Raw genomic sequence first — 12116 nt, 5'->3', positions numbered from 1 at the left:
TCGATTCAATACAAGACAGCAGTTAAATTCGGTCTGTAGCAATCAATTTGGAATTTGATAGCACCAGGTGATAACAGTAGTTCGAATTTCGACCGATACAGTGGGGAGGCGCTGACTTTACCCGGGGTCCATGGAAAGTATACACAGTAATTAGAGCGTTGCCCGTACCGAGTGTAGGTAGACCAGCCACGCGCCGGATCTTCATTAACGAGCACAGCCCATTTAAGAGTTGACGTTGGAAGTCATTCCAGAACGTTAAATCTGATCTTTGGAAGATGCTGCGGGGATCGATCGGTACACATCGAAGGGCGAAGATAGGGGTAAGGGCACGCACGTAGTCGCGTGGGTTAAGCTACGACGAAAGATAAGCCAAGGCGTCGCGACGCTACTTATGAATGAGATCGGTACGTGAATATAGATGCTATTTTTGGAAAAACTTCTCGTGGCGCTACTGGTACTTTTTTTACTCGATGCATTATTTTTTTTTTTGCATTTTAGTATCTGTGGTTGTTTGTGTCTGGAGACTTTTTTTTGTTCTTTCTTGCTGATACTTTAAAGTCCTTTGTATGGTATGACGATAGGGGAGAGTTGTTATATGCTAATAGTACGCGTGTTTACGGAAGGTTGGGTCTGGGAAAAAAGGATTGAGTCATGAACGTTATTTGTATTCCTCGGGTGTTCCTTAGTAGTACATCTCATTGTTTCGTACACTTCGTGACGTGGTATTTTTGTGTGAGTGTGTTGAGTGATTCTGTTTGTGGGTTCGCTAGGAGGTTAGGTTAGGTGGATGTAGCTAGGTGTGTAGTAGCTAGTGACACGTGGCGAAATGGCGAGGTTAGAGACAGACGCCGTTTGGTCATTTGTTTTAGTAAATTTCTTTATCGGATGGGATTGGAATTACCAAATGGAATTTAGGTTTAGTATAATGGTTTGGAAATCGGTAGGGCAGTGTGTGAGCTATTTGTAACGCGTTCGTAAATTTCTTCTAGGCCAGTGACAAATTTTCATAGCGCGCCTAGACTCGAGCTTCCAGTTAGATTCGAAGGGCTTTGTTACCGTTCGAATAATCCCGTCGTGAATTCAGAGCGAGACGTTGGGTATTCATCGCGGTGTGAAGGACCGGGTAAACACGTGGACGTCGCGACGCCCGGCGCCTACCGTCTATGAGTGGTGTGCATGCGTAACGCGTATACGAATCCGTAACGCGTACACTGGACAAACGAGAAGGCCTTCTTGGCGCGAATAATTTTCTAATTAGCCCGGACACGAACCCATTTTCGACTTGTCCCGGTGTCTAGTGACTTTTTAGTTTTTTTTTTTTTCATTTTTTTCCAATTCGATAAAAACTGTCTCGCTTATGAAATTCCAGGTCAATTCCTTGTTCCTAGGCTGCGTCTGGTTCGAATTTTCAATCCTCGGCAGATCCCAACCGTCTCACTCGGGTGAATCTAACGATCAACCTATACTAGTACCCGGGGGGGGAAAAAAGTGCCGCGGCACACGTAACTACGGCTGTCAAAGAAAAAAGTGGAAAAAAAGTGCCTCCACGTGGAATTCCAAAGAGATCAAGACGCTCCCGAGCAAAACACAGTCTGCAACTGCAGGGTCGCTCCCATTGCGCTGGAATGCACTAAAAATATATATTCGGCGTCGCGACGCCGTCGGTTCTACCTCCTTGGGCGTTTGGGTAGGCTTCATCCTCGTACACGAGTCTCTCGACCGAACACCTGTTTCCCGGATTCGTAAAATCGCACCCGGCAAATGAACGCTACGAAAATTTCACGGGACACAGGGTGCGCACCGTATTTTGCTATATTTTCCTTCTCGCTCGACTTTCGCTCGAAAATACGTGTTCTTTGTTCTTCGATCGTCGGTCTGGAGATACATACGTCACGGCTCTTGAAGAAGTCAATGAAGAAAAACGTGCATCCGCGATCCTGGCTCACTCGGTCGGTATGTAAGAGCGGCTCTGCAATTACCGACCGAGTATTGTCGTACGTGACTTTATTTACGAATTCCGATCTCTCAACTGTCTCATTCGTCTCGGGGAGCAGTTTCTTTTGCATTTGAATATTCCTTATTGTTTTATTTATTCGTTGTGAAACTTTTTTCTTAACTTATAGTCTATCTCGATGACTTCGACTTCTTTTTGGGGTTAATAACTGGCTCACTGGTACGTACCGGTCCTCGCTCCTCACCGTTTATGGGTCTAAGCCTCGGAGTTGTTTTCTCACCGTCTTTTTCAAACGGTAACGAACTTTTTTTTTTCCCTACCTTTGACAAAGTGAACGCTCCTCCATCCTCCTTACTCCTTAACCCTGTATGACACTATTGTCAGAATGCCAAGCGTTACCTCATGTCGTCTACCTCAAACACACCGAGTACACTAATTACCCTGTAACCGGCGGTTCCTCGGCGCTTCTTTGTCCGTTATGTCATTTGGCGGGAATTTCGAATTACTCGGCAACAAAGATCCCGGGTTTTTCAGGTTGAAACTTTCGTCACCGAGTATTGTGTTATTTTTCTAAGGTAAAAAGATCGAATTTCCACAGGCACTACGAAAACTCGTAAACAAGTATAGAAACAATATGGCCGACTCTTATATAGATATAGTGATATCATCATGCTGCTGCGGTAAGAAAATATAATTCTCGGTTTCGCAAAAATGACGAAATCAAGCGTCGCAGCTGTCGTTACGAAAATTCAAGCCGTGACAGTCGATCGATTGCCCCTTCGTTTTCTGATCTCTGTCTCCGACCCAATTTACGCCTTCATTCAACTCGCTTCCTTGGCCACGGTTTAGTATTACAGTAAATTCGGAGTGTCGATGGTCGTCGTTTGCCTTTTGTGATTCGTTCACAAATTATTTTTGGTTCACATTTCTATCAGTTCCCGTCGCGTACGGGGCCATGTTTACCAATCGCCACCAACATCGATTAAACCACTACAAACAGGTAGGACTGCGTTCCTGATACGTTCTGCACAGTTTAAATGGATCCAATAAGTAATTGCAATTTTAATCTTGAATCAGGATAATGTCTATGATAAATAGATCCAGTCACTAATGGTAACTTTGAAGACGGTTGAATATTCAAATATGAAAAACCATGATACTTCGATTAACCAACTCGCGCTGTATATAATGAAGTCAGGATCGGGGATCGAGAGAAATGAAAAATTCGCAAGTGAAAGTAAAAGCGCAAGGTTTTCGCGTGGGCGTACCAAGGAAGAATCTGCATACACCTTGAAGATTCTATCTTTATTTTTCGTACAGCCCAAGAATTCCCAATGGAGATCGGAATGCCACTCGTTCAAGGCGTGACTCGCGGTGAAAAGCCCGCGAATTTTCAAATTCAATTAAACAAATCCGCAGGTGCGCTCGTACGGTTATGCAGGTGCGATGCGTATCCAACGAAATTTATAATGTCGAAATCAAAAAAAGTATTAAATTTTCGTACCAACCTAACGTTCTTCGTTCGTCTGACACTCGCGAGTAAAATTCCCTAGTCACTTTGGACTTTCGAGCCGGGTGATACCAGTAATTTTTTTTTTTCAAAAATTTATTTTTGATAATCGTCCATTCTTTAACCATAAAAAAATTCAATGAGTAGATATACCTAATCGATAATTTTTCAATATCCATCACGCGCCCTTCGCAATTATCCCTAGTAAATTCTGTCCTTAAGTCCGATTTGAATCTGGACTTTCAAAAATTGTCAGATCCACTCGTATCGAAAAATCGACGGCTCCACAAGTAGTACCAGGCGATACTTCCTCACCATGAAGACTCGCTCGACCTTTTTAGTCGCTCCTATGAGAATAACGAGAAAGGCACGGAGACCATTGGTCAGGGACCACGATAAAGAAGCAGTGGCGTTTATAAAAAGAAATCCCCAAAAAATAATGAAAGTTCCTAGCAGCTGCCCTCATAATTAAAGATCACGCTTCTCGCTATGGTCCATTAGCCTTTGATCTGTAACAGAGTAAACGATTACAAGCGATCTTCGATATATCGATCGGACGATCGATCGGGCTGTCGATATCTGGAGCAGTCTGCGAACGAAGAAAACGTGCCAGACCGCGGAATTCAGCAACCGGAAAGAACCCCAGGACAATCGCCGTTGGCGCATGACGACGACGAGCGTCCTGAAAATTCGCCCAAATTGCAAATACCGTTTCACCGATCGCGTCACGGCTCTCCGACGACACGTTACACGTGTACGCCTTGGTTAAGCACCATTGGACAAAACAGTAAAAATCTGGCGTCATCGACCGAGATGAATAATGTGTGTCGGGTGTTGGCGTTTAAAATTCTCTCGAGCAGATTTTTCATCTGACCCATATGTCCGTCCTTCTCTTACGCACGTGAGTCACGATAACTCGGTCTCTCTCGCACTCGCATTAGGTATAGCAAATCATGAAAATCCTGAGCGTCGACCGTCGATTTATTCAGACCGATACGTAACGAATTTTCAATGAAAATTTAAAAAAAAATTTCCATTCATGGACGTCATTTTACTCTGTCAAGTTTCACAGATCGAATGACGATTTAGTCATTTTTCTTTTTTTTCATGCGTTTCACATTCCTACTCCACTGTACATGTGTACTGGTACTGTATATAAATTTAATATATCATTCAGTGTATAATGATCGGTACCCACTTTGTACAATGCTAAAAGGATGTTACCGGTTATAGGAGAATTCGGTCTGTTACACACGATACTGCTTTTACGTATGCTTGGCTGATCCGGTACCGTATGAAACGTACGAAGGTATCAAGGAGCGTTAGTGGTTTAAGAAAAATGAATTAAAAAGAATTCCATCGGTCATTAATACTTCTGAGAAGAACTCAGCTGTTCCTCGTCGCTCCCGCGTCGGATTCCTAACCTAAGAGCGTGGGCAAAATTACAAGACGCGCGAAGCCCTTTAAGGATCACGAGGATTTAATTAAACGCGCCCTACCCGGCCCAAGCGTTGCGGCTTGTTCCTATGGGCCCAGCGAACGACCAAGGACGTGATTGAATTTTTTTTTTTAATGAGTCTCTGGCCTTGCCTGTCTCACGCCACTTGGGAGTACTCCTTATCGCGAAGATCTTATACTTAATTTCGAGATTTATGTCGTTCTGTTGAAATTTCGACGAATTTTTTTTTTCGAGAATTTTTTTTTCCGTTTTCTGGATTTTACAATTATTTATTTAAACTTCTTTTTTTTTAATTCCGTTGGTTGCTACGGGAATTTTTTTTTTTAAATTTTCTTTGGGTTTAATGGTTACTCTTACGCAGGATATGACGGTTCAGTGAGTATTCCCTGAGTGAATTCAGTGAACGGGGGGGACGGGGAGGGGTCAGGGTTATACACTGAGTCACGTGGTAGTCATGTAGGGGAGGGGAGATTGTAAGCTGATTGTTCTTGGCCTAGTTAAATTTTTCATATTTTATGTGAAAAGTGAATATTCGTCGACTTTTATTTTGCAATCGTCTCTCAGTCGGGTTAACTATTCTTTTTGCGGTGTAGCTCAATAAAGAAATACTGAATAATTCAGGTAGTGACCGTAGCAAGTGACGTCACGATAATATTCAGCCCGGTGGACGGTTCAGGCTGAGCGACCATGCGGAACCCCATCCGCTTAGCGCGACTAGTAGGGAATTTCTACGGAAAGCTGAAAACTTGAATAACCAGCGGTTCTTGGGTATCCCTGAAAAATTTACGTACACTGGGTGTATGCCATTACGTTAGGTCGAGAAGAGCGTTCGTGTACAGTCTGCGAACTAATTAAATTTTAGAGGTCACGGGTAGAAGAAATAAGCCAAGGGGGAAGCTGGGTATAGTAAAATAATTAGTAATTTAAAAAAATTCTAGGGACTTTTATAGCGGTATTATTAAATCGCTTGTAAAAAAAAAAAAAACAATACTAGTCTATTTCGTCATGGATGACACAACCTAACCTAACCTGACCTGCTATCATCCTCAGCTCATCGCCGGATATCTCGCAACTCGTTTGTTCCTCTTCGTCTATCCGACCCTTTCTCGCCATTGTATGGAAATACTCCAGCCGAACTGGAGTGCCGGTGGAGTATTTACGGTAAAGGTGGAAATTAATACGGCAATGACTGAACATTGGGACAGGGTGTTATAGGGCACGTAGTACTAACCGTATCTGATACATATGTAAGAGGGATGACTAATCTTATTTGGTAAGAAGTTAAGAAGATATCAGATGCTGGTGGAATTAAGAGCTGAAAATAAGCCGGAAACTTGAAGTCTCTGTATTCCCCATGAAATTACAGTGCCCGAGTAAGGTCATTCTGGTAGTTAAGGAAGACAATGTCAATGACCAGATTTCTTTTGTCATTTCCTTCATTTTATTGGTGACGACGATTTTTGATGATCTTTTATTGCGTATGGTCCGTAATAGATTGGATTTCAAGCCGCCATGTTGGATACAGGTGAAAGGTCACTGTTTGTTCTAGAAGCTTCTGAACAGTGCATATGACATTTTAATTGATATTAATATTTATAAATGGTATAAGCGAAACAATGAGCAATGTACCAAAGAGGCTGTGGAATAGATCTCTCGTAGGCTGCAATTGACTGCACTGTGAAATTACAATGGGATAATGCGAGACCGCAGAATGGCCCCTCCTTGCTACCGGAACGACTCGATCGGCCATTTTGTGAAATGGAAAATGCATTCACCATCAACCGACGAGTCTTGCAAAGTTCTCGTGAGAAAGTGCTGGTTGAGGATAGCAGAGGTCACATTCGCATGGGTCTACCCGTGCTAGACTGTGGATTATGTAATAGTAACGTGAAGTTAGCAACAGTCGTAAATTTCATTGGGGCTGTAGCTTGTAACGGGGATTAATCGATTAGAGATATCGAGATACGGTTTATGGGCGAGATTAAATTGAGGGGAGACCAAAGTTTCTTGGGATTGAAAGAGAGAGGACGATGGAGAGAGATGGAGGAAGCGAAGAAGGGAGACCTTATGTAATTAAGTTTGTTCTTTGTTATTTGTTTCAGCAATGCCAGGCACTTACGGAGGAGAACAAACGTCTGCACAATTGTCTCACCTCGAACGAAGTTCCCCACGTTCGACTAGTAGATAACGTCTGTCTGCAGAATCAAGTGGACATGCTTCAGTGGCGAGTTAATCAGGTGAGAAATTTAGATAAGAATTTAAAAGAAAAAATTAATTCTCACCCGCAGCTGTCGATAGCTTTAAAGTGTGAGAGTAGTTTTTGGAATAGAAAATTTATTAAAAATTTTATTATATTAAATTATATTTTTTTTTTCAAATTTTTTTAGATGGAAATCAATCGGCAGATGTACAGATCACTTTTGGACCAGGTCCTCCGCTTCCTGGACAGAACGCGCAAGAGCCTTGACATTCTTCACGAGAAGAACAACCCCAAGGGAAAGAATTCACGGGTCCCACGCAGTCGTAGCGTGCATGCCGTGCACGCTGAAGCGTCAGGAACTCGTGGGACCTCATCGTCGCTGATCGATGATTCCAGTTTCACCAGGGCTAAGTCAGTTACGCAGATAGCGCCGTCTAATAGTGGCGCCAGGGATTTCACCTGGTCCGTCCTGAGACGCAATGATCCAGCTCACTGTACGCCTCCACGTGGAAAGCCACCACAGGACTCGAACAAGTCTCACGAAGGGATCGCGTACCGTAGACCTAAGCAGCTTGAACTGAATCCTGATGATGTGCCACCGGAGAAGCTGTCCCAGGAAGCCTTTCGTTTGATGAGAACCGTGCAGTCTCTGCTTGCTGTCAAGGAGCCTGACCTAGCACGCGTTCCACATTCTGAAGATAATGTGTCCCCGTCACCGGTCGAACAGGATATGACGTCACAGGCCAACTTTGCTAACAATAGATCCAGCCAGGAGTCTCCCTTCAATGTCAGCGAACGTGGAAGTTCAGGAACGGACTCAGTATCCGAGAAAGCCTTCTCCAGAAAGGATAGTGGTACCACTCCGTTACCCGGTATGCTACCAGGTGCTAGAAGATCACTGGATGCGACCTCCTTGAATTCTGGAAGCAGTAAGACCACGGAAACCACTGAAGAGGATGATACTGATACCTTGACTTTGAACCAGGCAGACTTCACGAGGATACCCACTTCGACGCCGATTCGTTGTAAAAAAAGTAAGGACCTCAAAATACGACCTAAACCTACGACTAGCGCGAGCAGTGCGGAGGATGAGAGCGGATTCTCATCGATAAGCTCTTCCTATCAGGAGGTTGGACTTCCTGGAGCATCCACGCCAATCAAGGGCTGTCATACGGAAGTCGGACTACCGGAAGTTCCCTTGGATAAGATCCGTCATCGTCGATGGACCTCGACTCCTGCTGAAATGGCGTACCTTAACAAGAATCACAATGCTACTTTCACCGCCACTCAGGGTACCACGGAATCCCTCAGGGTTCTCTGGGTCTAGTGATATATTTTAATAGACTTATTGAATATCCCGGGGATGAAAGTGTACATAATATTATATGATCCCGGTTAAGAATTTACACGCAGCAATGGAAAAGTGTCTTTCTGCATGTATTTTTCACTTTAATTGGCGCCGATGACTCTTTATTGATCCGAGGTTAAGAAAAAGGAGAAAAAGTACCAAAAAAAAATAATATAAATATAATAATAAACTCCCTGCGATTATTTAACCGTGATGCTCACCATCGTCACTACTTCTAATGTAATGGATTTAAGCGTAATTATCAAATCAAAATCCTCTTAGTAAAAAAAAACTGTATCCCAAATGTCGTATATTTAGAAAAATTGAGGACAATTCATATTTTGCTGTCGCCTTGTAACTCTTCTCAACAAGTTTGTACATAGTTTTAAAAAATGAGTTGAGCCGAGACACAAAAAATGATATCATGGTTCTTCGCAGACTATTATTATTGCTACGTTGCCCAAAAACATGAACTTGGCCTCTACGAGAGAATACCAAGAACAAACAAGAGTATCCGGTGAATTAATATTATTCACTAATTGTCAAGCATGTAATTTTCACTAGTTAAAAAGAAAACTGACTTATCCCTCTCCCCCCAAAGTTATTCGCCAAATTTTAGCGTAGATCCAACTTTCCCCAGTTTCCCCCCAGCGGAATCTCCTCGTCATTGTCACGCGAAAGTAGCCCCGTGGACCATGCGCAAGAGTCGACCATTTGTCATAGATGATTTTTACACGATTTATCATGAGGTATCGTTAAACTTTTAGCAATATAACAAAAATACGTAAATTTGTGAGAATGCGAACAGTGTTTGCGAATAGCGTACTGGTGCTGAATAATTTGTCTGCTGGATGCGTGATGTTCTTCTTTTTTTTCTTGTATTATACAGAGTAACGCGTATTTCATGCTAGCGTGAAATACAGGTAACTGTAAAAAGTCATTGGTAAGCCGATGAGAGTGTGAGAGAGAAAGAGAGAAAAAAAGAGAAAGGAATTTTCTCGGATCATTGATTATTGAAATAAGGGCAATGTCTTAGCGTCGTCTACACTTCTATCGACAAAAACAATGATTAAGAGAAAGGAGGATAACAGAGATAAATCAGTCATTAGGATTATCATAATGAAATTTATAAAAATCAGACAAGACTATCATTGTTATTCCTTTTCTTCGTTTGCGACAATAAAAGAGGATAAAAAGAGAACAGCGCTTTTTTTAACATCTTAATACGCTCCACGTACGTTCAAAATCATATATAAATGAATTATGTGCATAGAAAAAAAAAGAAGTCCCATAATACATTGGGACCAAGTGTATAACTTGTGCTTTTGTCGAACGTCCTCCGTCGCGATGCGCTCATTGTCGGTGAAGAAAACGTCATCATTTTGTAATACTTAAAATTGACATAGTTTCGGATAAAACTTCATAGTCATAAAATATAATTCTGTATGTTTCTTAAACGTGTAGTTCTCACTACCGATTACAACTGCTACAGGCGAATGAAAGTATTATACAAATTATACGTTGTTAATTCACTCATCGCGATCCATTGATACAACGATCCGTAATCCTCTGTTTTCCACAATAAATAAAACTCCCCAGATACTGTCAAAGTGAACCAAAAGAGTAAAGCACGAAAAAGATAAGTAATAGTTTGATGATCCACTCAGGCAATCAGTTATGATAACGATAAGCCTTATCCGCAGTATCCACTCTGAAGATCCCTTAAAAATCCAGTAAACGTCTCGGTATTCCTGGTTGCAGCTTCCTTAACCCTACAGAGTAGTTACCAACTGGTCCGAGAGGGAGTTTACAGAAGAAACACAAAGAGGGAGCTGCTGAACGAAGCAAAGCTGCGCGCGCATCCCGATAAGGAAACACGTACCAGAAAGAAGGAGAAGAGGAAGTCGTTATCAGTGCCGGCGGCGAGTTCACTCGATGACGAGTCAGTGCGCGAATCGGCCAGGAGATTGCGCCACCAGCCGAGCCACTTTTAGATTGATTTTCAAGAGCACCGAGAGCGCTCCGTGTTATTTTAATGTGCTACAGTGGGCTGTGGGTGACTTAAGCAATAGTGAGGTTCGGTGCGTGCCTCTCCCTCCCGGCGAGCGGAATTTGTCACAGAAACTTCGTGCTTCGGGGACAGCAGTGTTCGTGGCGCAGTGCGTGAAATGAGTGAGAAGGACCGTTCGTCTCCCATCCTCGTAGAAAACAGCCTCAAATCACTCCTCGACCAGCCCAGTATTTTTCCGCTGATCGGTGAGTACACAGCAGCACGCCAATACGTATGATTATCACGGTGCCGAGATTGTCTCGCGTTATTCATCCCGGTTTACTGTTCCTCTACGATCCTCGATAACTCCTCGTCAATACATATCTCAAGCAGAATACGCACAGTAGGATTTTATCGTTCGAATTGCTACCGAACCCCGCGCATTGCGGACCAATTGCTACCCCAGCGCTGACTGGCGGCAGGTTTACGTGACGAGTTTTCCATTCTTTCAAAAACTTCTCCCTTTTCATACCGGACTTCCCCGTTACAGTGCCGACTGTCCTCTTTTCCACGGCTAATCGAGGAATATCCGTGAAATCGTACCCCTCGTCGTTCACTCCTTTTTTTTTCTCGTGTCCATTGTTGCGCCGGCGCTCGACTCCTGATTAACCTCGTTCGGACCCCGTGGCGCACCACGTGACACGGCACGAGAGAAACCTAACCTAACCCACGTGAAATATCTAGCACTCAGTATTCATACACACGCACATACACAAGAACTATACCCAGTTAAGTAAACCTAACCAATATACTGGGCTCTAGTACGTATCCAATAGATCTTTTAACAACTTCTTGAACATGGCTTACCTTTTTCTCGATTAAACGTTGCATCGGACTAAGCAACGAAATATCCATCGACGTCAACCCGGAACCCTGAAATAAAGTCATTTATCCATTGGGAGTGGCCGACGCTACTTCGCTCTGACAATAATTCATTTCCAACGGGAAATTCGCTCTAGTGCCTGGGATCGTTTAATGGACACTCTACGCGGATCTCCCTCAGGGCTTTGCATGATTGCACAATGAACGACCTCACCAAGGGCTTTCTAATGGTTTCCAAAGGGATACACCGGCAAAGACCTTCAATTATAATTATCAGCTTTCAGTCTGCACGAAAACACGATGCTAATAACCAGTCATTTATTTATGACTTAATAGCACGTTGATCGATTCACGTTCTATGGAATCCACTGGTCAAAGGTCCTCGAATACTTTTTCTCTCTTTTTTTTTTTTTTTTTTTTTTTTTATATATTCCATTTCTTACACTCGGTTACACCTCGTGACCAGCTACGTTTCTCAATGACGCTATTCGTTTTCAAAAGTCAAATCACCAACCATATCACTTGCGACATCTTTTACCGAACCAGGTATGTTTCTACTAACTCAAAAGTGATCCTTCCAATTCACGCTTCATTGCTCCTCTCAAAATAAACATACATCTTCCCGCTCTTCGTCGAACTCACCGAGACAGAAGACACGTTCGTGGCTCATTGCCTAGGAATTTCCATTATGCGATTTTCTCCTGGCTACCAACAGTTATATCTGCCTTTCTTCTATGACGTGCTCTCTCTCTCTCTCTCTCTCCCCCCCCCCC

The 12116-nt window shown here is 43.0% G+C and overlaps 2 protein-coding genes across 5 annotated transcripts in view; both read left to right on the top strand.

Annotated features, from left to right (window-relative positions):
• LOC107269265 overlaps window positions 1-9928 on the top strand; it is a 23935-nt gene extending 14007 nt beyond the window's left edge. For 2 of the 3 annotated variants that reach the window (XM_015742935.2, XM_015742937.2), the window contains 2 exons: window positions 7026-7160; window positions 7311-9928. In XM_015742935.2, coding sequence (XP_015598421.1) covers window positions 7026-7160; window positions 7311-8450 — 1275 coding nt within the window. In that variant the 3' untranslated portion in view covers window positions 8451-9928. The remainder of the gene's footprint in view (window positions 1-7025; window positions 7161-7310) is intronic. The other variant, XM_015742936.2, reaches the window with a different exon arrangement.
• Window positions 9929-10376: 448 nt separating this feature from the next.
• Window positions 10377-12116, top strand: part of LOC107269260 (thyrotroph embryonic factor) — a 69691-nt gene continuing 67951 nt past the window's right edge. For both annotated transcript variants that reach the window (XM_025086558.1, XM_025086557.1), the window contains exon 1: window positions 10377-10727. In XM_025086558.1, the coding sequence (XP_024942326.1) occupies window positions 10640-10727 (88 nt within the window). In that variant the 5' untranslated portion in view covers window positions 10377-10639. The remainder of the gene's footprint in view (window positions 10728-12116) is intronic.

The sequence above is a fragment of the Cephus cinctus genome, unplaced genomic scaffold, assembly GCF_000341935.2.
Source record: "Cephus cinctus unplaced genomic scaffold, Ccin1 Ccin1_scaffold0617, whole genome shotgun sequence".
NCBI classification, from domain to species: domain Eukaryota; kingdom Metazoa; phylum Arthropoda; class Insecta; order Hymenoptera; family Cephidae; genus Cephus; species Cephus cinctus.
The sequence above is the reverse complement of the archived record's forward strand: the minus strand, read 5'-3'. Positions and strand labels throughout refer to the sequence as shown.